Source organism: Centropristis striata, chromosome 2 (genome assembly GCF_030273125.1).
Source record: "Centropristis striata isolate RG_2023a ecotype Rhode Island chromosome 2, C.striata_1.0, whole genome shotgun sequence".
Lineage (NCBI taxonomy): Eukaryota > Metazoa > Chordata > Actinopteri > Perciformes > Serranidae > Centropristis > Centropristis striata.
This window is the reverse complement of record NC_081518.1, coordinates 28902323-28930161: the sequence shown is the minus strand read 5'-3', so window position 1 is coordinate 28930161 and position 27839 is coordinate 28902323. Positions and strand designations below refer to the sequence as shown.

The 27839-nt window shown below is 37.4% G+C and overlaps 1 protein-coding gene across 2 annotated transcripts in view; it reads left to right on the top strand.

The window, feature by feature from the left end:
- The first annotated feature begins 7263 nt into the window (after positions 1 to 7263).
- Positions 7264 to 27839, top strand: part of si:ch211-71n6.4 (para-nitrobenzyl esterase) — a 39570-nt gene continuing 18994 nt past the window's right edge. The window contains exons 1-4 of one of the 2 annotated variants that reach the window (XM_059348138.1): positions 7264 to 7359; positions 14976 to 15246; positions 17158 to 17575; positions 20957 to 21064. In XM_059348138.1, the coding sequence (XP_059204121.1) occupies positions 14983 to 15246; positions 17158 to 17575; positions 20957 to 21064 (790 nt within the window). In that variant the 5' untranslated portion in view covers positions 7264 to 7359; positions 14976 to 14982. Of the gene's footprint in view, positions 7360 to 11577; positions 11597 to 14975; positions 15247 to 17157; positions 17576 to 20956; positions 21065 to 27839 lie in introns of those variants that run through there. The other variant, XM_059348144.1, reaches the window with a different exon arrangement.

Genomic DNA, 27839 nt, shown 5'->3' with positions numbered 1-27839 from the left:
GGATCTAATAACAAGATAAAAACACTTAATCTGAGGGAAATGATCTTGCGGCATGGACAGATAATTTCACTTGACAAGATTTCTTGAACTAAGATTAAATCTATAGATAAGAATGTTGAACACTTAAAATAAGAAATTAACTCTTAAAACAAGATAAATCATCTAACACATCTAACTCCAGGTTTTTTTTATATTGGTAAGAACCAAATAATTTGCAGTGTATGCATTCAACCTTTCTGAACTCAAATCTATATCTGCATGGTCTTTGTTAAAAATCCATTAAAAAACTCTATGAGTGCACGTGAATCGAGAAGAGAAAGAAACAAACACTAACTGTACACCAGCCTGACCTCCACACCTTTATTTCCCACCTGTCTACACAAAACACACACCACTTTTAAACTGTGCTGCAGAAACGTCCAATAATAAGTGTTTCTTCTGGTGAATATTTCATGTTTCTGCAGCCGAGGCCAGTCTACAGTTGGTCGGAATCTCTCTTTTGTGCATTAGAGCCTAAATTATTAAGAGTGACTTAGCAAATATTTTCTATTTTGAAATAATAATGCGTCTGGTTTCTGTCACGTCTGCTCCCAGCTGGCTCGCCGTCTCAGATCCATTTGAAGCCGCCGTAAAGAAAGTTTTGCTTATAAAATCAACTTAATGAACGAGACGTTTGTGCTGTACTTTAGTTCTCAGCCCGGCGGATATCACAAGACAGAAATAGAAAGACTTTGTTGTCGGCGGCTGTGACGTGTTTTGGTTTGTTTGTTTGTTCGATTTTGGAGTGATTTCAGCAGTTTGCATCAGAGCTTTGTGTTTCAGAAAAGTTCTTTTTTTTAATCTTTATTTAGGTCTCCATCTCTGGTGTAACACACACGTGTCTGCTGCGCTCCCACCTGTCAATCAAACAGCATGTGTGGCTGCTGTGACACACAAAGGAAATGCGTTTTCTTTCTTTCTGTTCTTTTTTATCTGGAAGTTTTCTAAATGAGTTAAAAGGCCGAGGGGTTTCATGATTAGAGCTGAACTTTTTCTCTAACTAAAGCCACATTTCTCTTAGTCTCACTTCTCAGTAGCTCCCAGACACAAAGAAAGAGGCAAGAAAAGGATGTAGGTAGAGAAGGAATCACAATGAAACACATTTTCAGACAAATGAGACGTGATTTTCTCTCAGTTGTCATCCGAAGCTTCATCATTCTCTTTTGCACAGATAATTAGGTTTTATTGTTTTCCTTTATTTTATCTTTTCTGCATATTCTCTCTTAAAACAAGTCATTGCTTGTGACAAAAATCTGCACAATCCTTAAAAACTTCTCCTGCAGATCTGTCAATCCACAGTGTGTAAATTGACCTAATTCATGAATAGTTTACCATTGAATTCATTTATTTCTGCAGATACATTATCTAATAATCCAGGGTTTTCTTATCATTTGTAAAAACTTTTAGGAGCCCAAATCTTTTAGGTAAATAATGTAAATATCCTATCAAACATGAGTTTCTACTGCGGTTTCAGCTGCACGTGACTGGACAGATGGTCAAAATGTGAGGAAATGTTGCTGTTCAGATCTAAAATGAACACAAATATTTAACTAAATGGTGAATCAGAAGATAAAAAAGTATAAAAACTTGTGACTGACACACTTGAGTTTAATCTCTATGGAATGAAACCACAGTGAAGCTGTGATGTATCAGATCAGTCCGATCAGCTACAGCATCCAGTCAATAACTGCTAACCGATAAAGGGTGACAGACAGAGAAAAGACTTCTGTGAAAGCTGATCTAGAGTATCCTCACTCCTCAGAGCACAAAAGAATTATATGAAACGGTTGTAAAGATGCACAAGAACAACTTCCAGCTCCAGTGAGGAGTACTGAGACATTATTCCTGGTCTGGTTTGTATCTGCAGCTCTGCAGCCTCTGTTCCAGATGAATGATTCTCCCTCGACCCTGTCTGTCTGGATAAGTTTGACTGATTTGACTGATTACCTGTTTTATGACCTTTGTCTGTTTAAAACTCAGTTAACGAGAACGTTTTGTCACTCTGACTTCCTCAGTGCTTGTTGTGTGTCTGAGTCATAACACCTTCACCCTTTAGTTAATAACTGTATTCATAATCAGAGTGCTTCAGATACTTTAATCAACACCAGGGTTTTGATACCATAAATAAGATGGGACTGTCATTGTTTTTTATTCTCTTTTACTTTTCACCCTGTCCTCTAAGAGCACCATTTTTCAAAAATGTACCGTATTATTTTACAGGGTTTTACTTGGGTTTTCCCACATTAAGTGCAAATGCCATAATAAAACAAAAACAGTAAATTATTTTTATTGCAAATATTAGCCATGAAATGGAAGCTGAAATCTGTAAATTAAAATAATGGGACATTATAGATTTTTTTTTTTACATTATTATTCAAGTGCTTGATGGTCTTGAATGTTGAATCACAGCGAATTCTATGTTTAAAAATATGTATATATATATTATTATATTATTATTATTAAGTATTAAATATAAATATATGAATATATAAATATAAATTAATATTATATATATACTTTATAAATACTAAATGTATATTAATATCAAATAAGATAATAAAATAATTAATATTGTAAATTGCTTTAATCTGTTTTCTTAAAGTTTAACTTTAAATTTATCGTAAACATTTTTTTAAAGAAATTGTAAGAAAAAGCCTTTATTCTGAAGATATATATGTTTAACATATTTCCTATATATGATCTATATTTTTAAATATATTATCTATAAATTTACTGTTGGTTGTTTACTGCTATTTGACATAAAGTGTTTAACATTTTTTTACACAGTGCAGTTAACATCCACCTAAAATACACATTTAAACTAAAGCAGAACATTCTCCATGATGGCCGAGTGAGAAAAGATAAAATAAGTGAAGTGAAAGTGTGAAAGTTCCCTCTCCATTTCCTTCCGCCTTTAAACAGCAGTGTCCTTTACTAGAGCAAACGAGCTGTTTAAAACAAGATTTAGAGTCTGTTTCTGCCTCACGATGCCCCATTATAGCCGAGTGTGAGTTCAGTTATATTTGCCTCCCATGAATTCTCCTTCAAAACTCCTAAAATTACCTTTCAGGCACGAGGAGAGATGGCAGGAAAAGGAAAAAGGCTGTAATCTTTTAGATCCCTCCATAAATTCTGACTAAAAGAAAAATCTAATGCTGCTGCTTCTACACGGAGGGCTGAAAGTGCTGCCAGAGAGACCTGCAATCAGCCTCACACACACACACACACACTCTCTCTCTCTCTCAGTCACAGTGTAATTCGGGCCTCCCGGCTGCTGCTGCAGATGAATGTTTCTACCAGAAGAAGTAAACAAGATTGTGAGAGCGTGTTAATATTATCCGGCTGGGTGAAACTGAAACCAATCATTCATCTTTTCTCTCTCTTCCACAGCGATCCTGTTTCATCACACTGAAGGAAATGCTGCTGCAGCGGCTAAATACATAAATACTGAGTCTAAAAGTGTGTGTGTGTGTGTGTGTGTGTGTGGTCTCTGCAGCGACCCTGTGAGGCTGCCACACTCAACAACACAAAGCTAAATAATGTTACAACTACTGGAAAACAGGACAAATTGAAGCCAGATTTATTATCTATTGCTCAATATATTCCACAGAAGCTGCTTCCAGACTGTGAGCGGTTTCCTGGCTTCAATTTCACTAACAACCTGCAGGAGAAATGTTGAGCTACAGCAACTTTTACTAACTAATATTATTTTTTAAAAGCCAATCAAACTTTGAAGCTGATGTTTGCAGGTCAGGTGTTTCATTCAGGGAGCTCAAAGACAAGAGATAAGATAATATATCCCTTTATTAATCCCACAACTGGGGGATTTTCAGTGTGACAGCAGCAATAGTTACCCAGAAATATTAACAAGAAGAAAAATAAAAAATAGGAACATTAGATACTGTACAATATAAACAGAAATTCAGTGGAACTGGAGTTGTTTGTGTGACTGCTGTGAAAACAGAGAAAACACAAGCAACAGCAGCTCACACAACAACATAAACTGTTTCCAGGGGAGATTAAAAAGTGATGCACACAGCAGGAAACACTTGTTCTTCAGCTTATGCAGTTATTGTAGTCAGCATGTTTTAAAAAAAAAAAAATTGTGTGTTGTCAAATTGGTGAATATGTTCTTTTAACCCTCCTGTTATGTTCGTTTCTCAGGAACAATTTGACCCGGGGCATGTTTATTAATCTAAAAGTGTCAGAAACTGAAAAAATCCCAATAAACATTGTTAATATTTAATCATTAACACAAAAAGTATTAAAGTATTTAAGTATTTAAAGATTTTTTAACTTTGAAATGAGTCAATTTGAACCGCAACATAACAGGAGGATTAATTTGCTTGCACAATAACATTACCCCAATGTTTTTCAACTATTTTAAACCCAGAGAAATCTGTCATTTTAAATCAAATTAATGTCATTTTAAATTAAATTAATGCTCTGTGTTTGTCGATCATCAGAGCTGTCACTGTCACATAGCCAGACCTTCACAGTGCCAAGTCAGTGCTGGAGAAAGGTCTTTCTGTCTGCACCCGTCATCATTCTGCTGCAGGGAAAAACACTTTTTTTTGTTTTTAAAACCAATCACAATCACCCTGGGCAAAATCGTACAAACAACCGAATATCAGAAAAATATAAACATATACAATAGAATGAAGTTAAATGTTTATGGAGGAGCAGAGCACAAAGGGTAACAAATGCAACTGTTAGCAGCAAAAAGTCAGTCCAGTTTGATGTGTACCATGTTTTCTTTTCTTCAGTATTAGTCCATTAGAGCATCAACCTCCGGCCTGGCAGAGAAACAGGCCAAAGGCTGGCTGCAGGCAGGAACCACCTCCTGTGATTCAGTGGGGTTCACTCTCTGGGGTTCACTCAGTCTGTTGCTGAACGTGTTGTTGTGGGTGTGTCGTGTTTTGTGGAGGGTGTGAGCTGTTTTGAGTCCTCCAGAGTGGCAAGCCTGGTCCACCACAGATCCAACCTCCCTGACCAGTTTGTTTAGTCTGTTGGTGTCCTTTGCCCTGATGACGGGGAGCAGACCATATTTGGAAAGAGGAGGTGAAACAAAAACTAAATGTTTGTTGTTGACCTCAGAAAAATGAACAGCAACTCCTTGGAGTATCTGTTAGTCCAAACAAACGCTGAACAAGACATTTAATAAACAAAACGTACAAATAAACTGTTAAAGTGAAAATACAGTGAAAGGGTCAAAGTTATGAGACCAAACCAGTAAACATCCTTTTATATTTATAACTTTATTGACACGTTGCTGTGGATACGCATTGCTTTTCTTCTCTTAGCCCCAAATCATACGATTCTTTATCTTCTGTTTTCTTCTAAATTGGGCAATTATTTACACTAAAAACATCAAATTATCTTGAAGAGTTTTTACTAGCGATTGAGATCATAGTGTTGTCCTAAAAAACATTTCTGAGGTAATAAATCAAGTGAGAAGTTTTCTCACTTTGTATTGAAATGAATGGAACCAAATGCTTTTGCAGCTGCCATCAGCACCCCCTGCTGGAATTTTTGGTAGAATGCAGTTTAAGGCACTTCCGGGTTTGCCTCCCTGCTCAGACCTGGAGGTTGCCACTTGGGCGTGCCCCACACTTTGAGACTTTGTAGAGTGACGTCACTCCCCCTGCTGCAGACTGGAGGCGGAGGGGCCTTGTTAGCAATGCTAGGACACTACGGGAGGCAGTAAGCTGTTCAGCTGTGCATGCTTCGTAGGTTAGAGAAGACAGAAAGACTGTTTGAATCATCCCTTAACATTTTCATGCATTTGGAGTTTTAGACAGACTTTTAAAATGACACAACACGATCAGACAGTCAGGAGGTTTTACAGTAAACTGGTTCTACTGACAAACATGCAAACAAATACATTTCCCAACTTCCATAAAATGCTGATTCAAACCTGCAAAATCAGAAAAACAAACATGACAGAGTCCCCTGCTGTTCGTCTGTCTGATTACAACGTTATTATCTGCACAGTTGCTCCAGCTGACTCATGTAATAAATAAGTGGCTGTATTTCTGTAGTCTCACTGGTTAAACTCTTGCTGAAGGAACGATTCCCTCTGTGGCAGAAACAGTCTCAGACTCATTGTGCATCTTTTCTTATTCCGTGCAAGTCGATGGCTGAAATGGCTGACAGGGCAGAAACGGGGCCCTGCAGGACTCTCAGTCGATCTCCCGGATCAAATAATTAGTGAAAACATTTAAGTGTGACCACACGGGGCCGTCCCCACCATCGACCCGCATTGATTCTTACTAATGTGGTTTGTGTGGCGCTGGTAGTGACAGGAACACTGTGAAGGTCTCAGTGCTCGTTATGGATGCCGCTCATTGATTGTGGTAAACAACAGACTAAAGGTAGATAATGGAGCAATGAGCCAGGTGAGCTTTATTTCTCTGGTTAAATGAGACGTGAAAACACTTCAAGCTGTTAGGAAACAGCTCTGTTTAATGAACTGAGCAGAAATCTTGTCATTGTTAATCATGAAACTGTTATTATTTCAGCTGAGAGGAAACAAACAATGATTCAGGTGATTTGATAAATAAATCAGTCGGATTAGAAGCAGATGATATGAAGTGTTACTAAATCTGATATTATTTTATCAATCGTGTCATTTAACAGTTAACTAGAGCACAATATGTGGATGAATCCACTGCTGAAAATAGTCCCCAACAGCTGCACCTTTTTGCCCCAAAAGAAGGAGTTCAGATGGGCAAGCAATGATGACAATAAAATACAATATATAATAGATAAATTATATAGATAATAATAATGAAATAGTGAATAAAAGCTACACTCAAAACTAAATAGAATAGACTGAAAAGACAAAACAAAGACAAATCAAATAATCACTAAGAAGAAAAATAAAATATTAATTATAATAATTATAATTATAATAATATTAAAATCATTAATTTCAAAACAAAACAAAATGATTGATGAGGAAAAATACATATGATACGATTGAAAATAATAAAATAATGAATAAAATAATAATATTAATAATAACAATAACGATAAGAACAACAACAATAATACAGTTAAATAGATCAATGAGCTAGACTCAAAAATACATAAAATAGATTAAGAAGAGAAGACCTAATCGAGAAGACTTTTGTTTTTTACAACAAAATAGAATAAAGTATAATAATAAATAAATATGTCCTGCCTCTTTAACTGTTAGAAAAAAACAGAAAAGATAAAGGTTTCAGCGCATGCGCGCTCAATTCAGAGGAGGAATAAATGCGTCAACTTTAGTTTTTAGGAGTGAACTCTTCATGTGTTACGTGTTTACAGGGCATGGTGAGTAATCTAACTATTTGTTCACTTGCACAGTTTGGTGAAGAGTCAGAGTATCTGAGTGAATAAAATAAAGTGCGTTAGTCAGTGGAAGTTAATATAAACATAGGGAACAGCAGGAAAACTGATTTCCTGCAGAAAACAAGACTGAAAACACACGCGCACACACACACACACACACACACACACACACACACGTACACACTCAGAGAGAGAGAGAGAGAGACAGAGAGACAGAGAGAGAGAGATGGTTTCTGCAGCTTTTATTCACTTCATCTGTTTTATTCAGCGACAGTTTTCAGTTAAAACGACAGACAGACAAACTGGGCCGCTGCTGGGCGTCACTTTATTTATTTATTTATTTATTTATATAAATTATTACTGAACATTAGATTCACCTGCTTTGTGAAATAACGGGACTTATTCTCTCTCTTATAAAAACTGAAGCTTTGTGCTGTTCTGCACATTATATCCGCTTATTGTTCCACACGGGTTTTTTCCTGTTTCCTTCTTAGTGTGTGCGTGTTCAGGCGCGTACATGTATCCTGAACCACAAATCACAGACTCCCTCTCCAACTGTAGGCTTCAATGTCACGTGGTGTTATCATTACAAACCCCAGGAATACATCAAATTTGTCTGGATTACAAACTCTACAATGGGATTTATTTCATTGTGATGTTTTATTTTGAAAGACCGCACCGCCAAATTATCATGTTTTTATTTTTTTATATTGCTTCCTTTTCATTTATCCCTCACTCACTGTTTTCCCTTTTTTCTAACTGCCAGAATGAGACAATGTCCTGCTAAAGAGTTGATGGTTTTTACCTGTCTGTCTTATTTTAATTTGAAGGTGCAGTCTTTCAAAATAAAATATTAACACCTACTTCATTTTTATCGTATTTTTTCCTTGTTTTTTGATTATTATTTTTAAATCTTGCTTCTTTTTCATGTATCCCTCAATCACTGTTTCTGTTTCTGTTTCTGAGTGCTGTAATAAGAGAATATTCTGCTGAAGAGTCCATAAAATGAAGTAGGTATTAATAATTTATTTTTGAAAGACTGCATCTCCAAATTAAAACAAGACAGACAGGTAAAACTATTGATTCATCAGCAGGATATTCTCTTATTCCAGCAGTCAGAAAAAAATGGAGAAATAGTGAGTGAGGGATAAATGAAAGAGAAGCAAGATTTAAAACAGACCAAAACAAAAATACAATAAAAATGCAGTAGTGTATTCACTTTATACAGATAACTGTGTGCTGATGTGTGCCATGATGGATAATTGTACTTGATTATTGTACATATCGTCACCCTGTTAAAATAATCGCCTAACTCATTTTTTCAAGTTTTGCAGGAAACATAAAAAACTTCGCCAAAAGTGTAACAAATGACATTTATTGATCATTTCACTCAAAAGGGATGTAACAAAGGATGGCTGTTGGCATAGCAATAACACTGTGTGTAAATTATGTAACTTAAGAGAAAGAAATGACTTCGGCAATTTTTTGAACATGCCTTTGTGACTTAAGCAAGATATGGTAACACTTTATTTTGAAGGTGTCTACATAAGAGTCACACAAGCCTGTCAGAAACATGACATGACAAGTCACAAAGGCATTTTCCAAAAATTGCCTAAGTCACATTTTATTTTGACTTAGGCATAGGGATGGGTACCTTTCACATTTGAATCGATACGGTACCGATACCGGTACCTGGGAATCGGTACCGGTACTCAACGGTACCAATTTTCGGTACTTTTGCGTAACATATTTATTTCTCAAAATATAAACTTTAAAAAATATATCAAAACAATATAAAATCCAGGATGAGCAGTGCTTTATTGTTGAGTGAACGTACATTTTGTAACATGAAGGTTGCAGTGTTATCAAAGAATGCAGAGGAGCGCTCTCAGGTGGCAAAGCACGGAGGAGAAAAAAAAAAGTTGCAAGTGCACGTGTGATTTGTTGTGATGACGTCGTAGCTGTGCGGCGCAGCACCGGTCAGACAGTATTGTGGGCATAGCATGATGGAATAAACAAAGTTGAGTCGGGCTGCTCTGTGCACATATCGAGGATGACGCAGGAGTCCGAGGGATTTAATTTCAGCGAGGCAGTTTGGAGTTAAGTGGCAGGTAATATTCCTGAGTTGAAGAGCGGAGTATTAGCGGAGGACCAGAGATGCAGCAGCTAGCTTCTAGCTGCTAATGAAAAGTCTACGGATGATTGGAGAGAGCAAACGGAGTAAGGAAGGTCTAATCTGGAGGCAGACGAAGGCCAAGCCCGGTAGAGACATTGGAGAGATAGTAGCTGGCGGCTAGAAGACCTAGAGCCGGCTGTTGGTCTCTGTTCCGCGGTGGAAGAGGGCAGCAGTTAGCGGCCGCGGTGAGCAGACAGGACCGGACGAGGAGGTAAATACATTTTAAAAAATAGTGCGATCGTCAGCACGCTTGTTAATCAAAGACGTCAAATGAAAACGGGTTGAAATCAATGATCAGTTTAAAGTTAACGCCGTTTAGGTACCGAAACATGGTACCGTTTGATTTTACATGAATCGGTACTCGGTAGTACCGACGGAATTCGGTCGGTACCTATAAAAGTACCGAATTCGGTACCCATCCCTACTTAGGCATAATAAATCTGCTTAAGTCACACACTTGACATAGGCCATTATCTTAAAGGGGTAAAATCATATGATCTGATCAACTGAGGATGTAGGTGATTTTACCATAGGTGGCCGGCGTCATGAGGAGATGATTTAGGCAAAAAAACAAACAATTTTGACAAAAAATGACGTGATTATAATGATGATTATTTTAACAGTGTGACGATATGATTGTAGTACATATTTGGCATGCATGCTTTGGCTCAACACTAACTTTAAATGTTCAGCTTCTGCAGGGCGATCTGTTTTCAAAGCTAATTTTGGGGCCCTACCCCCCAAAAACAATATTAAACATTTAAAAACTACATAACTTCATATGTATGGGATGTTGTGCTTTTATTTTAGGACATTATTATGGTATTTAATGATATAAATTGCTTCATATATTTTCAGTAAGTGAGAATTAATAAGAATGTAACATTTGTGTAGTTTCATTTCCTCTAAAATTTAAAAAGATGAAGTAAAGAATACCAGTTTCTGTTATTTACCTTTTATAACATTTCAATTCAGAGTCTAAATTGTGACACACTGGCTAAAACGTTTGCTCAAAATTTGCATGACATTTAAAAAGGAAATGGCCAAAATTTAAATCCCTGTGTGTGGTATAAACATATCAAACACTGCCCATGACTCAACAAACGTCAGGCTGCAGGATGTTTCTCCTCAGTAGAGACCGGACATCAGGTTAGAACTGAAGGAAGAATTGATGAAGAAAAATACAGAGAGTTTTTGCAGAGGGTTGAGCTGACTGTAATCATCCACTGAGCCCAACATAGTGATTTTAAAAAAAACCACATCCTGTCCACACAAATACTGCAGCACGGCTCAAGTTTACTGTGTGCTTAAAAAGTCACAATTCTGATTTATAAAGGTGCACAGATAAGATAAGATATTTCTTTATTAGTCACAACGGGTAGATTTTCAGTCTTACAGAAGCAAAAATATAAAAGAGCATCAATAAAATAACAATAAATAGTAAACAAGCAATATTAAGAAGAAATATAAAACTATTAACAATTCAAACAAGAAGAAATACAAACATTAGGAACCATATGTTAAGATTAAGATTTCCTTTACTAGTCCCACAACGGGGAAATTTCCAGATTTACAGCAGCAAAGTGGATAGCAAAATAGCAATAGTAAACAGCAATATAAACTAGTAATATAAGAAAGGTATTAGCAAATAAACAAGTAAAAAATATTAAAAAACCCCACAAATATAGACAGACTCAACAGTTAAAATTGCACCATTACACAGAGAAAAGTATTACATTATAGGTTGGTTTTCTGTCACTTTTCTTTCAAAATCAAGTTAAAACGAATCTCAAAACGAAAGGTTTACCAACACACTTATTTTCTCTGTCTATTGAAATTACTAAATTCTGTCAAAAGAACATCATCATGACTGATAAGATGACAGACAGCATAGTTTTTATAATGATTCACATTATCTCATCATCCATCGTGATGTTTTTCATGCCGACACGTCACCCAAACCTCACGCAGCTAACCTTTCATCAGGACGATGACCTGACACACGAGGCCGAAACCTCACAGGAGAGATTAAACAACCCGCAGGTAAATGTTCTGCAGCAGCAGCAGGCTCACAGGTCACATCTCAGTCCGGTTCAGCTGTGATTTCATGTCCCTGTTTGAAAAAGCGTCATCCAACCGACCTGAACAACCTGCAGCAGAACTGCCAGAAAGTGTCGACTCAGAACCAGAGCAGAAAAACACTCACAGACTCAGAACGCAAAGTTTCTATAGCAAAACACTGACGACATGCAGTGTCTAAATAATACGTGGAGGTTATGTGGTCAGGGCTTTGAATATTTCATTATTTTATAACCATTGCATGTCATCATATCAGCAATCTGTGACATAATTAGTAGGGATGTAACGAGATCTCGTGCCACGAGATCTCGCGAGATTAAAGTCGACGATATTTCTTGTCGCGTTAAAAATCAGTCTCGCGAGATTTGTGAGTTATCAAACTATTTGTGACCTGTGGGGGCAATAAAATGAAAAGAAGAGGAGGAGGAGAAGGAGGGGAAGCAGCAAACAGCCAGAATGACGTCGCAGAGGCTCGTTAAGAAGAGTAAGAACTAATGGAAGAGGCACAGTCCTCCTGCAGCAGTCTCTCCCAGCTGCAGAGCCGGAGTCTGCAATTTGCTAACAGGCTAACAGTTAGCTCTGTAGCAGTACAGTGTGTATGTGCTGCTGCAGGAGGCATTCACTTAGCTATCTCTGTTTGTTTACAACAAGTAGCCTACTCTGTGCACAGTTAGCGATGCTGGTAAATTAAAGATCGCTGTGTTTATGATAATTAGCCATGCTGGTTTGTTTTGATCAGCTGCTGATGTTGTGCAGTTAGCGACGGCGGCCACAGTTGCCTCTCCCGTGTTTAATCCGTCGTGTATGTGATCACGGATCACGGTTGAAATTGTTGCTAAGCGATTACCAAACTTCACCTCCGAGGTCTCATTAATCCCTCTGGGGGATTTTATTTTTTTATTTTATCCTATTTTAACTTTTATAAATTTTAGTTTTAGTTTCAATTTGTGGAAGAAGAAGTTTATTAAAAGCCCATGCCTACATCATGCATGTAAAGAGTGATAATAAAACATTTCAAAATGCATGTGCAACTAAATAAAAGTCTGTTGGTACAGTCATATATTTTGTCATTGTAGTTTTCTTAAAATCTTGTCTCGTTCTCGTGAACCCAATATCGTGTCTCGTCTCGTGAGCTAAGAGTATCGTCACACCCCTAATAATTAGAGATTAGAGGAGAGTTAATACGATTTTTATTGATACAAATGCCACGAAAAAGGCGAATGGCAATAAATTAAAAGTGCATTAATGTCAATACAGGTAGATTTAATGTTAGAAGCAGATGTTTGCTTGTTTGTATGAATGTTTGCCGAGCTGTTATGTCTTACCCAAAAAAAAATTCTGCAGCTCATGCTCGTAACATTTTAAATTTACATTTAATGCTTTATAATATATATTTATGGAACTTATCGAAGAAATTTGTCATGAAGACCGTCAACCTTTTGACCCCGCAGTCAAAGACTTGAATGACTCATAAGCAGCCGTCGTTGACTTTAACGTCCATGTGAAAAAAAATCTGCGTCTCATTTATCAGAAGGAAGTTCTGAAAGATAAACACACATACAGTGACACATACCAGTGCTCAAACACAAACAAACACACCTTTCCTTTCATGCTGTTCAGGTCTGACTGCTTTAACATGCACAGATCGGACCAGAGATTACATTTTAAAGGGGAAATATATATATATATATATATATATATATATATATATATATATATATATATACACACATATATATATATATATATATATATACATAACATTAAAGTACAAGCACAGTTTTTCTAAAATTAAAGTCATAAATTTACGAGGAAATAACTGGGGTATTCTCAGAGATTAAAGTTATAATTTAACAGCAGGAAATCACTAATTTATAAGAAGAAAAATAAATTCTTATGCGATATTATAGTCATAATTTAGCAAGAAAAAAATCCCCAAAATTTACAAGAAAATAACTGATATTTTCCATGATCATAAAGACATATATTTGTAAGGAAAAATCTAGAACTTCTCTGAGATCAAACTAAAAATTCATGAAGGAAAAAAAAAAAAAAAAAAATTCTGTGTGTGTTTTGTGGAGATCTTTTCTTTGTCACTAATTAACATCTTAATAATAAAGTTATGGAAATGGTGTTTGTGGAAACAGATGCTGCTGCTGAATTTTTTTTAGTGTTGTGAGCAACAAAAATGTAATTTTATCTCCATTGTATCTAATGAAGACAAATCTCAGAGAGATAAACTAAAAACTGGAAGAATACAACTATCTGCAGTCCTGGATAAGTCAGAACACACATGCTTTTAAAATTTGTCCAAGCAGCCATCAAAAATCTAGTCAACAAGTTCAATAATTTACATTAACTTGCACTTATAAAGCACTTCTCTTCACTCTCCAGTAGCAGTTTCCTGCTGGACTATGTTATAATATTATTTCTGCGGCTGTGGCTCAGTTGGTAGAGTGGTCACCTTGTGGAAGTTGGTGGTTCGATCCCTGACCGTGGCAGCCTACATGTCGAAGTATCCTTGGGCAAGATACTGAACCCCAAATTGCTCCCGATGCTGCATTCATCAGTGTGTGAATGAATTCCCAATGGTGGCAGGTGGCACCAGTGTGCCCTGGTAGCCTCGGTCACCAGTATGAATGTGTGTGTGAACGGGTGAATGAGCGAAGTCTGTAAAGGTCTTTGGATAAAAGCGCTATGTAAGTGCACTCCATTTACCATTCTTTAAAAGTTTTATCCCCAGTGAATTTCTGTTTTTTGTACACAAATTTATGACTTTTTAACCTCAAAATATGTGAATTTCTTTCTCATAAATGTGTGGCATTAATCTCAGAGAATTTCTAAATGTTTCCTTGCAAATATACGACTTTATAATCACAGAGAATATCGTTTGAATGTCGACATATCGAATGTCGTTTTCTTGTAAATATGCAACTTTAAGCTCTGAAATTACAGGGTCATCTCAATAAATTAGAATATGATGGAAAAGTACATACTTTTTAAAATTGGTCTTTTGGTCTTAAACATTTTTTGAGACACTGAATTTTAGGTCTTCATTAAATGTAAGCCATAATCATTATAATTACAAGAAATTAAATAAATTAAGACATGAAATGTTTCATTCTATGTATAATGGATCTATATAATGTGTTATTTCCACTTTTTGAATTGAATTACCGATAATAAACTTTTCTATGATATTCTAATTTATTGAGATGCACCTGTAATTTATTTAATTAAATACATAGGTTAAATACATGCATAAAAACAACTAGATAATGTTTGATAAACCACCCTGGTCTGATCTCAGGTGACCTTCAGTTTTCCTTGTTTTGTGCCTCAGAGTGAGGATGAATGAAGATGCGTTCGAGGTCCCGGAGAGGACCGAGTACCGCTACCTGGTGCAGGAGGAGGATGAGGAGGAGGTGCAGTATGTGCGCCACCGACACTACATCAGCCCGCTGCTGGTGTTGTCCCGCCGCTGCATCGTGCTCATCTGCCTCGCCGTGCTCGCCCTGCTCGCGCTCGCCACCTACCTCGGGTACGTGGCACAGACGCTGCCGCCCGGCGTCGCCACGGTGACCACAGACTGCGGAGAGTTCAGAGGGAGACACGTGAGTTCAGATGCCGTCTCCTGCTTATACAAGAGCTTATATTGATATAATACAATATTACAGCTGCACAATACAACCCTTAATAACCCTTAATAACCCTAATACTAACCCTTAAACTCATTTTCTTAAAAAAATAAAAAAAATAATTAAAAACGTTTTAATTTAGCATTTTAATCATTTTACAGACATAAACATTTTTAAACAAACCTTTCCTGACATAGGACTTGTAATAAGAGACATCATAATAAACATCAAACCCAAAACATGTTTTTTTACACAAATGTTCCCTTTTAACTTCACTTTTCTAGCAAGTCAACGAACAATTTTAGTGTCTTTATTGTGCAGAAATGGCATCAAAGTGGACCCTTTTTTAATGACAATAATTTCTGGTGGATATTTAATTTCTTTGAGACGCTCTGTGTTTCAACTAGAGCAGAATTCAGCATGAAATATCTGCTGTATTTTGCTACTATTATTAGTTTAAAGGAAATTCATGCATCACTTTTACATTAAGTTCCTTTAAATATCCCCAAAATGTTTCCTTTAAAGGAAAGTTGGATGTTAATCTCAAAGCTCACTCCTCTCAGTAAAGAAAAGAATTCATCCATCACAGATTGAATGACTCTGCAGCAGTGTTTGATCTAAAATACAATAAATGTTTGAAATGATTCATCTTATTGATTAATTCTAACCTTCGCGGGTGTAAGTGAGGTGGATATTTGAGGAGTTGATGCATCTGTGTCTCCTGTGTCTGCAGGAGAGCTGAAATAATTCATCAGAAAATTAAAAGAATTCTGGTTTCTCTGGTTTGGAAGCTAAATATCATTTATTTTGTCATCCAACGCTCCAAAAACAGACATTTAAAGACATCTCACTGATATTTCTGAGTTTTTATTTTCATGGTAAAATAAATAATGAGATTACTGGATCATTTTAATGTGCAGCATGTTAGAAAATAAACAGATTTGTGTGTTAACCCTGTGTGATTACTTTATTATATGACCTTTTCAGGCCCTTAAGGCTGAAAATGTCCACTTTCAAAAAAACATGATAAAAACTTTACAGATTAATATTTTTTTTCAGTTTTTTTCTGCATAGACCTGTTAAACAACTTCAGCCCTGCTCAAAACTACCACATGTTTAAACATTTTTGGCATTTTAACCCTTTAAATACCAGTTTGATTGCATGATGTCACTGATGTTTTTTTGATTAAAAAAGCACAGAAAATTATTAGTAATTAGTAAATATTAATTATTACTAGTTATTTTCCATATAATAAATCATTTTTGGCTGGGTTATTGGTTTTTATCACAATCTTGGATATGTCAATGATTAAGAAAAAAAATAGATTTTGATGCATTTTTAGTTTTTAATGTAGTGTCAAATTTAAACTTTATTACCCTTTAAGGTCATCAAAGCCAAAAATGTCCACTTCAGCTTCTTCCCTGCTTAAAACTACCAAATGTTTAACCCTTTAAATGCCAGTTTGATTACACAATGTCGCTTATGTTTTTTTAATGAAAATAACTACATTTTTGTGTGTTTTTTCTTTGGAAAATAGTGACATTGTGTAATCATACTGGCATTTAAAGGGTTAAAATCCTAAAAAATAGAAAAAAATATTAATTTTTATAGTTTTTATAGCATTTTTTTGGAAGTGGACATTTTCAGCCTTAAGGGCCTGAAAGGGTAGTACATTTGTACACAGTGTATAATAGACCCATTAGAAAAATTTAAATTTGAATTTCAAAATATATCAAGAATAAAAACCTTCTTCCAAAAATCATGCCATTTGCAGCCAAAATTATTGCCAAAACAAAAGTAAAAAATGACAAATGTGGCTGAAAATGTCCCTAGTGGTCCCAGAGGGTTAAATTCCTGTTCTGACTGATTTCATCCTTCTCTCTCAGAAAAATGGCGCCTTCTCCTTTAAGGGCATGCCGTACGCTGCCCCCCCGGTCGGTGACCTGCGCTGGGCGCCCCCGGCCCCCGCGGCGTGCAGGAGCTCGGTGACGGACGCGGGCCGTTTCCGCAGCGTGTGCCCTCAGTTGCGTCCCATGACGAGCTCGGGGAAGCTGCTGGGCCAGGAGGACTGCCTCTTCATCAACGTGTGGACACCCTCGCTGCGGCCGGCTGCCGCACTGCCCGTCATGGTCTGGATCCACGGGGGATTCCTGCACATGCTCAGTGGAGGTGAGCCCAACTACTCGCCCACGGAGGAGCTTGCCCGCGACACGGAGATCGTCTACGTCAGCTTCAACTACAGACTGAACGCCTTCGGCTTCATGGCGCTGCAGATCCTGAGAGATTCTCCAAAGAACACCTCAGGTCGGTCTAAGAGTAAACACACACAGGTTATATCCATACAGTAAATATATATATTTTTTTTTTTCAGCAATATTTTTATTGAACTTTTATATAGATTTCACATATACAGGTAGACAACAATGAAATCAATAACATCCATAAGATAAACACTTCACATACTTGACAAATTTAAACAAATTAAATAAACTAAATGAAACACTAACACTCAACTACACATGTCAAAAGTTCCGGTGGCACACCTGGTAGAGCGCATACCATAGAGGCATCGTCCTCATGAGCTCATTTATCAGAAGGAAGTTCTGAAAGATAAACACACATACAGTGACACATACCAGTGCTCAAACACAAACAAACACACCTTTCCTTTCATGCTGTTCAGGTCTGAGGTCTAAAGGGGAAATATATATATATATATATATATATATATATATTAAAAAAATATATGTATATTTTTGGCCATGTTCAAGGCTTTATTGATAGTGCCTTATATATATATATATATATATATATATATATATATATATATATATATATATATATATATATATATATATATATATATATATATATATAAGGCACTATCAATAAAGCCTTGAACATGGCCAAAAATATCTTTTTTTTTTTTTAAATATAAAAGGTTTCCAAACACACTACAATTTATTTGTTTCTTACCAAGATAAAAAAAAAAGTCAACATGCTTATTTCTAGATTTAACAATCTTAAATCAAGAACTCTTGTCAAGTGAAATTATCCGTCCATACAGCAAGATCATTTCCCTCAGATTTAGTGTTTTTATCTTTTTTTTTAGACACCCCTTTTTTGCAGTGCAATCTCTTGCCCTGGTTACATAGTCTTCCCAACACAATGCAAGATGCCATCTCCTTTATCCACACATGTATTGAGGGCTCATCCATTTTTTTTCCAAAACAGGGCGATCATCCTCCTGGCCTGCAGGAGTCGGAAGTCAATTAAAGTTGACTTGTTAGGATTGACAAAGTTTCGGATATATACCAAGTATACATATTTCTGCCTGGTGAGGTACCTTCACTCCAACAATCTCTGATAAAGTCAGAGCAACTTCTTTCGAATATTTTTTTAATTTTTGGGCAATCCCATACGCAGTGGTACAGAGTACCCTTTCCTTCCGAGCACTTGATTCACGTGTCTGGCACATAAGGAGACTATCGGTTTAACTTAACTGGGGTAATGTATGTTCTCATACAGTATATTTTACTGATTATTTCTCAGGTCAGGAGTTTGGTTTCACTGCTTGCTGAAGTCTTCGTCAGTTACGTTGGAGCCTCATCATCTAACTGGTTTTGTGAAGTGGAGTTTAAGTTGGATAAAGCTTCAGTAATTGATATGAGTGGCTGACGAGCCCCCAAGCAGACACCCCCCTGAGCCACCTTACCTCTCTAATGAATCAGTACTTTAACAGGACTGAGGGGAATACTGAGGATTTGTGACACTGTTTGAGGCCATTCACGGTCAAATTAAAAGGTTTTGCATCAGTAAAGTGGAAGATAAACTGCACAGTGGAGGACTCTCCACTTACACATGAAACTGCCAAACTTCACGTCTTATTTAGCTGTATTTTATGAAATTCGATCTGCAGCTTTGTTCATTTGCATCTGCCCCTGGTAGTAATTTGTAAGGTTCATAAAAATCCCCAAAGTTGTTTTTAGGCCCAGTGGAAATGCTAATGCAGAGTTGTAATACTCACACCACTGAAGTATTTCTATTTATGCCAGAAAAAGATTTAGTGTGTCAATACGCAGTATGTTAAATGCAGTACAGAGATGACAGATGGATGACAGTTCATCGACAGAAGCAATGATGATATATGAGCTGGAGGGTCAAAGGTCAAGGTGCCAGTTGGGGCCGGAAAAGGACTTCATCTTTGAAGAAAGCAAATGTTGCACAAGTCTCATATTGACTGTATGCTGTGGATTTTGGCCCTCATTTATCAAACAAGCGCAGATCTGAGCATATTTCATCTTACAACAGGGTTCATGTAGGATTTATGAAATGTTCATATCTCGCCAATCACAGTGTAAGAATGATCGGCTGTTGTTAAAAGCGTCATTTAAATACCACGCCCTAAAAAAAAAAAAAAAAAAAAAAATATATATATATATATATATATATATATATATATATATATGTATATGTATATGTATATATATGTATATATATATATATTATATGTACCCTATTCAGTTGGCTCACCTCGAGAGTTTACGACACTGAATATGACACAATATGGCCAAAAAGATGAGTCAGCTTTAAAAAAAGTGCACCGTTACAAATAACAACAGGGGCGAAATAAACATTTTACAGAAATACGCAGCGACAGAGGTTTAGGAAATAAAAGTACTTATAGTTATATTCTCAAACAAGTTTGGTGCATATTTTACATTTGGAGCACAGACTTTTTGGTTGAAGAAGGGGAAACAATGTTTTAAAGTTTAAAGTTTTTATCCCAAAAGAAGAGGAATTTCTCCGAGGCAGAAAGTGAACCGCAGACGTCCAACAGCTGCAACACAACAAACTGGTTTTCCAAACTGATAAATGCCAAACCTTGTGTATAAATGATCTTACGCCCACTTTACGCTCACTTTCTGTCATACGCTCGTTTAATAAATGAGGGCCAATGTGTGTAATTGATCCACAGCTCATCAGACTCATTTTCAGGTGTCAGTGTTTCGGGTCACCAGGGGTCAAATAGCAGCATTTTAACAACAAACAGTTTGTTTAGATGCTCAGATGATGATGAGTCCTGATGATGAATTTAAAGAGGCAGTAAAAAGTTTCTAATAGCTCTTAATGGATCGTTACAGTGAACTGTTTTTTGTTAAAGAAGTTCTAATGGAGGTTTTTTTCCCCACTGAAATATTGATGCTGTTTACAGTCCGACTGCATGCTGAAAGTCTTTACCTTTCCATCAGCGTGTGAATACTTAATGACTGTTAATGTGAGCTGGATAAATGCAGCTCATTCTCCTGCTTCACACACTGTGGGACACAAATTAACGAGTTGTGTGTGTGCGCGCTCAAGTCAAGTCGGGTAATTTCTGTTACATAATCCAAATATCGCCCGCTGTGACCTTGATGTGAGATGACCCGTTAAATGAGCGAGAGCCTCGCATGACACGATGGCGTGACGGCGGGGTGCACGCTCACATTTCTAATTGTGAATCCTCCTGATTCCGTGGCCCATTTCCTCGCTCCCTCAGCTTGAAAACTGTTAAATTTAGTCCAAGCTGCCGGAGAGCGACAGCGAGCTGGTTTTGTTTCCGACAGAGAAAAAATGGGACACCGGAAACAAGGCCACATCAGAGCAGGTTCTCTTCGCTAATCGATCCCTCCTCCTCCTCCACAGGGAACTACGGCTTCATGGACCAGATCGCAGCTCTGAAGTGGGTCCAGAGGAACATCCACGTGTTTGGAGGAGATCCTGGGAAAGTCACCATATTTGGCCATAGCTCAGGTAAGAAAACTGTTAAGAAAAAAAATACATAAAATGTGTCATGGGGTCCTGCTGTGAGAAATATAGTCTGATAAATAATTTTGCACCAGAAGCAATAGTGACTAGTTCTTACAAAGGTTGGATGTGATCAAACGAACAATTTTACATTTTCAAAACCTGCTGCACACTCTGAAGGACTCAGAGTGAAGTGCATTGTTCCTTCATGTTAACACTTGGTTCTTAAATGTGTAATTTTCTGAATCATGAAGGAAATCAGGAGAAGTTTGTGAAGTGGTGAAGCAATGTGGGATCATGGGAGCTGCGGCGTCATTACAGTCAGTTTCTCTGTCAGGATTTCTTCAGCGTTTGTGGTTCAGCAGCAGAATCGTCCTCAGAGGTCTCCTCCTCTCCACAACACACACACCTGCTGATTAAAATAAAGCAGTTTCAGGTTAAAAATCAGTGTTTCTCAGATGCAGTTTGGTGCACACAGGATGACTAAAATCCTTCATCCAGTTCAAATCTAGAGCTAAAAACCACAAGATCTAAAAAGTGGATCATAAAAATGGGGATCAAAACTAGAAAAATGTTTATGAAGCTTCTATCAGAGAAACGCAACAGGTGACCAAATAAAACACATCGTTACCTTCATTAACCCATTGACGCCGGGAAAGCATTACCGCATTTCTACCATTAAAACCGGGAGCGCTGTTGCGTCACTCTACCATTAAGGCCGGGACAGCGGATATGTCATTTTGTAGTATTAGTATTTTTTTCCACCTATTTTCGGTCTCTTGGCCAATGAAATGCATCAGAATCATGATCAGAATACATGCGGGAGTGTCGCAATGCAACATTGGACTTTTCCAGAACTTTGAAATCATGGAGGAAGACGACTATAGCGGAGGGAGCTCAGAAGTAAGTGACGGAAGCGATCTGATGAAAACAGCGCCGATCATTTTATTGCTGATCTGGACTTTGAACCCTCGGAACCAATCGACCGGCATTTATGGATGAGGAATATGTTTTTAGACGACATATTTTCACCGAAGAACAGACAGATTTGTGGCCATCTGGAGATAATAATAATATTATTAATAATATATTAATATTAATAATAATAATAATAATAATAATAGACTAATTCATTGTGATGATGACATAAGAAATCATGACTGTTAATGTCTTATATTACTTTATGCGTCGTTGAGTACCCTGAAAAGTGCAATATATAAAATGTATTATTATTTATTATTATTATTATTATTATGATTTTTTTGATTTTTTTAATACAGTAGGCTAATGAGAACTATGTCTTGTTCTTCCAGTGGTCATATCATGTTTGCATCTTGCTAATGGGCATGTATTAGTATTATGCATAGGATTTTTTATTCAGTCAAATGTAACATTTGCTGAGTTTGTTGATTTTTTTAAAAAACGTTATTGAGGGTTTGGACAAATAAACTCAACTTCGTATGAAAGCCACGGGTATAAGCTCTCAAATACTTTTTGAATTTCATTTTTATCTACTACAGAGGCTGAAAAATCTTTTATTTAGTAGGTGTTGAATTTCCAGAAAAACTTTAGGTTTTACGGGGTGATTTGAAAATCGCCCATAGGTTTTCCAGGCATTTTTTTCCAGGCGCTTTAGGCCTTAATGGGTTAAAGTGACATATTTCTCTGGTTTGAACTTTGACAACTGAACTAAGAGGTTTTTGGTCATTTTAATGTGGGAACGTTGCATATTATACCTTTTAAATCACTTAAATCGAAGCAGTAAAGGCTGGTCAATCTTGAAAAAGCTGGACCCTACATTTTGCCATAATGCAACTCAGTAGCACCTTTTTATTTTCACCTTGCGGAGATGTGTGTTTTTTTGTTTGTTTTTTACTTTTAAGACTTCAACAGTTTTGTGGAAGGGTCAGTTTATCTGTCAGGATTCCTTCAGTGTTGATGGTTCTGCAGCAGAATTCTCCTCAGATGTCTCCTCCTCTCCACAACACAAAAACCTGCTGATTTAAAACCAGTAAAAACACTGAATAAAGCAGTTTCAGGTTAAAAATCTGTGTTTTTCTGATGCAGTTTGGTGCACACTGGATGCTCTGTGAGCCGAGCTGCTCAGATTGTTTCTCTGATGACTCAAGTCCTTCATCCAGTTCAAATATAGTGTTAAAAACCACCGATATCTTAATAGTTAATTGTAAAAATGTGGCTTAAAACTGGACAATAAATGACAGACCAACGCAATCTGACACATGCACAAAGACAAATTGTTTTGTGACCAGGCGAAACACAGATTTCTCTGGTTTAAACATTGTTGCGCACAACTAAATATATAACATTTGTCTGGTTGTTTTTTGACATTTAAATGCAGAAATGTTATATATTCTACTTTAAAGCTTCTGTAGCTGGGGCTTCCGGTGGAGACACGGACGCGATGGCAGCGTAGAGGAACAGCTCCCGAGTATTGAACTTTTTTCGTGCCCCTTGAACATCGAATTACGTTGACGAACTGAAAATATTGAGTAAGAGGGGCAAGGATGTCAGCTAGGGGTAAAAAAGACGGCAAAGAAATAAAAAAAACAGGGCAAACAGGGACTCAAAATGGAAATGCTAACGCGGCTAGCCCTGACGGAGAAACCACGGCTAATCTAGGTCTGATCCTCCAAGAATTAAGAGATTTTCGACAAGACAATAAATCTCAATTAGAGGAAATCAAAGGAGAAATAACAAAGACCAACACTAGACTGGAGGAGGCCGAAGACCGAATCGAGAAGGCAGAAGAAAGAATACAAAATGTCGAGGGTGTTCTGTCAGAAATGCTTAAACTTCATGCTCAAATGGAGGCAAAGCTAACCGAGCAGGAGAGCCGCTCACGGAGAGAAAATATCCGCTTATATGGGATTCCAGAAGGGGCCGAAAAGGACAGTGCAACAGTGATTGAGTTTATAGAACAACTGCTGGGGGATAATCTCGACATAGCTGATACAGCGACTCTACAAATTGAAAGAGCCCATCGCTCACTCGGACCTAAGCCACCGCCACATGCGCAGCCAAGATCTATCATTGTCAAATTCGCCAGCTTCCGTACCAAAGAGATGATACTTAGCAAAGCATGGCGAAAGAAGGGCTTGATGTGGGAAGCAAACCGGATAAATGTTGACAATGATTACCCGCCGCGTATTCTGCAACGGCGAAAAGAATATGCAGAAGTTCGAAAAGCTCTCAAGGAGCGAGACATCAAGTTTCAAACGTTGTTCCCCGCCCGGCTAAAAGTGAAATACCATGAAGGAGACAAGATCTATGACACAGTGGAAGAGGCAACGAAAGACTTGGCTAGGAAAGGATTCAACATCGTACCTGTCAAACAACCTGAGACAATGATGGAGCGCCTTCAAAAACTGAGCTGGCAGAGAAGCGGACGAGCCCGACAAGTGGAAAGCGGCTCCCGTACTCCGCATTTCAAAGAGCGGCTGCAAGCCTTCCGAAGAGATGATACACCCCAAACCGTGGACAGTGGTTAGTAGCCTGATGTAAACATATTTTTCAATTATTTCAGTCCCCCGCCCCGGAATGGTGAGTTTGATTATGTGACTGTGTATAGCCCACATTATAAAGATGTGACTTTACAGATGACCTAGCGACTAAGCTATATTTCTAATAATCCGGACAACAAATGGACACGGAACTTTGCTACGCGGACACCTCTGAGGGCCCTCCCACTTTTAGAGAGGGAGGTTTTCCCCCAAAGCCACCTATCACCACCTGGTGGAGGGTCACAAGTAAGACCCATATTGTGGAAGACGTCTTTATTTTTTTATTTTTCTACTTTGTTAAATGTTCACACTTTACTTTGTTACAGTTGTTCTATACTGTTAAGGGGAAGTTTTTTTTTTTTTTTCACTCAAATGCAGGACATGACTATAGATGTAAGCCTTAATGCAAAGCATAAGATTAGCCACATATAATGTAAATGGATTAAATAACCCAGTCAAAAGAGGGAAAATTTTGTCAAAACTCAAGAAAGACAAGGTCCAAATAGCCTATCTCCAAGAAACTCATCTCAATGCCATTGAACATGCCAAACTAAACCGAATGGGTATTAAATATGTATTTTCATCATCTGATAAATCTGGACATAAAAGAGGAGTAGCCATATTGCTAGCAAGAGGAGTGAACTATGAACATATGTCAGAACTCACTGATACAGAAGGCAGATATGTAATGATAATAGGTAAATTAGAAGGGACCCTTGTAAGTCTCCTAAATGTTTATGCACCTCCAGGCAGTGGATGGATGTTTTATAGAAAAATACTTGATTTGATGACAACAAAAGCACAAGGGGTTGTTATCTGCGGTGGGGACTTTAACATACATCTAAACCCAAAATTAGATATTTCAAGTGGTAAGTCTGAGACAAAACTTATAAGTAGGAGAATGATTGCCTTGATGAAAGAATTGGGTATCGTAGATATATGGAGAGAATTATATCCCACTAGCCGAGATTACACTTAATACTCCTCACCACATGCAGTATACACTCGGATAGATTACTTTTTTACTTTTAGTAGAGACCTACACAAAATTGAGAGGTGTGACATAGGCCCGATCACTCTTTCAGACCATAGCCCTGTATTTATTTCTCTGTCTTTGAATAGAGAACAAATATCTACACTATGGAGACTTAATTCAAATATATTGAACAACCCAGACACCAAGGAGTATCTTATGGCAGAAATTAACACCTTTTTTGATCTAAATGATAATGGGGAGGTGACACCGGGTATCCTCTGGGATACACTCAAAGCAGTTATGAGGGGCAAAATTATTGCCATTACCTCTTCGATGAAAAAACTTAGAAGACAAAAGTTACAAGACCTTGAGACCAAATTAAAACATTTACAAAGCGTTCATTGTGTTACCTTAGATGAAAGGGAGAAACAAGAAATAAAAGAGATAAGGAATGAGATAGAGGAAATGAGCACACAGGAAATTCAAAGGAAATTTATATTTCTAAAACAACGTTATTATGAAGTTGGAGGTAAAGCAGTGAAGCTTCTGGCATACAAACTAAAAAAGGAGCAAGCAGACAATACAATTTCTAAGATTCAAAATCCAGAATCTGGGGAAGTTGAACACAGACTGGGAAAAATCCAGCAAAGCTTTGAAAAGTTCTACAAGACACTCTATTCTCAGCAATATATCGACAATGATTCTCACATTGATGCATTTTTTGCCTCACTTGACTTACCCTCCATTTCTGAAGAACAGAACGAACGATTAGCATCAGAAATAACAACTGAGGAATTAAACGCCGCTCTAGGTTGAAAGCGAATAAGTCACCAGGCCCAGATGGCTTTACTGCGGAATGGTACAAATCTCTGCGAGAGCAGTTAGTCCCAAGATTACTGGAGACATTTAACTGGGTACTAAAGGAAAATAAAATCCCGCCCTCCTGGAAAGAAGCAACAATCTCAATGATTCCCAAGGAAGGGAAAGACAAGCTTGAGTGTGGTAGTTATCGTCCTATTAGCGTACTAAACGTAGACTATAAATTATTTACATCAATACTGGCACATAGAATAGACAAGCTTCTACCTGATTTAATCCACAAAGACCAGACTGGTTTTATAAGGCAAAGGCAAACACAAGACAACTTGAGAAGAACCCTTCACATTATTAATTACATCACACAAAATGACACAGAGGCGATGCTTATAAGCCTGGATGCAGAAAAGGCTTTTGACTCTGTTAGGTGGTCTTTTCTTTATAAAGTATTAGCAAAATTTGGCTTTCATAATTCGATCATTGACACATTCCAAGCTCTATACGACAGCCCTTCTGCCAGGATTAAAGTTAATGGTGCCCTTTCAAAGGCATTCACCCTGGAACGTGGAACAAGACAGGGGTGTCCAGCCTCACCCCTGCTTTTTGCGTTATTTATTGAACCATTGAGTCAATGGATAAGACAGAATTGTGAAATTAAAGGGATAAGTATACACTTTGAGGAACATAAACTAGCATTATTTGCTGATGATGTATTAGTCTACTTAACACAGCCTACTCTGACATTCCCTAAGCTAATGACTGTTTTGGAAAAATATGGTGCTCTATCAGGATATAAACTAAATGTTCAAAAAACACAAGTGCTTACTTTTAATTATGATCCACCGAGTTCCTTGGTTGAGAAGTATCAACTAAGATGGGAGGCAGACCATATACGTTATCTGGGTGTTAATCTCCCAAAAGATATCTCAAATCTATCCACCTTGAATTATGGGCCGCTAAACAATAACATCAAATCTGATATACAGAGATGGAGTCTCATACCATTCTTAAGTCTTAATTCCAGGGTAGAATCTATAAGAATGAATGTGCTTCCGAGGTTGCTATACCTTTTCCAGAGCCTCCCTGTGGAAATACCCATGAAACAGTTTATGGAATGGGATAAAATCATATCAAGATTTCTGTGGCAAGGTAAAAAACCTAGGATTAGGTATAAAACTCTCCAGTTACACAAAGATGGTGGAGGACTTGGCCTCCCTTGCCTGCGCGACTATCACTACGCAGCCCAATTAAGACCTCTAGTGGGCTGGTGCAACCCAACATATTCCGCAAGATGGAAAGATATAGAGAGCAATATGACCCATCCGATTCCTTTAGCAGCTGTAATGGCAGACAATAGACTAATGAACAACATGATAGAGAAAAACAACCCCTGGATTAATACCACATTGAAAACATGGCAGAAGACAATAAAACTCTGTGATTTGGAACATACTCTAAAAATATTAAG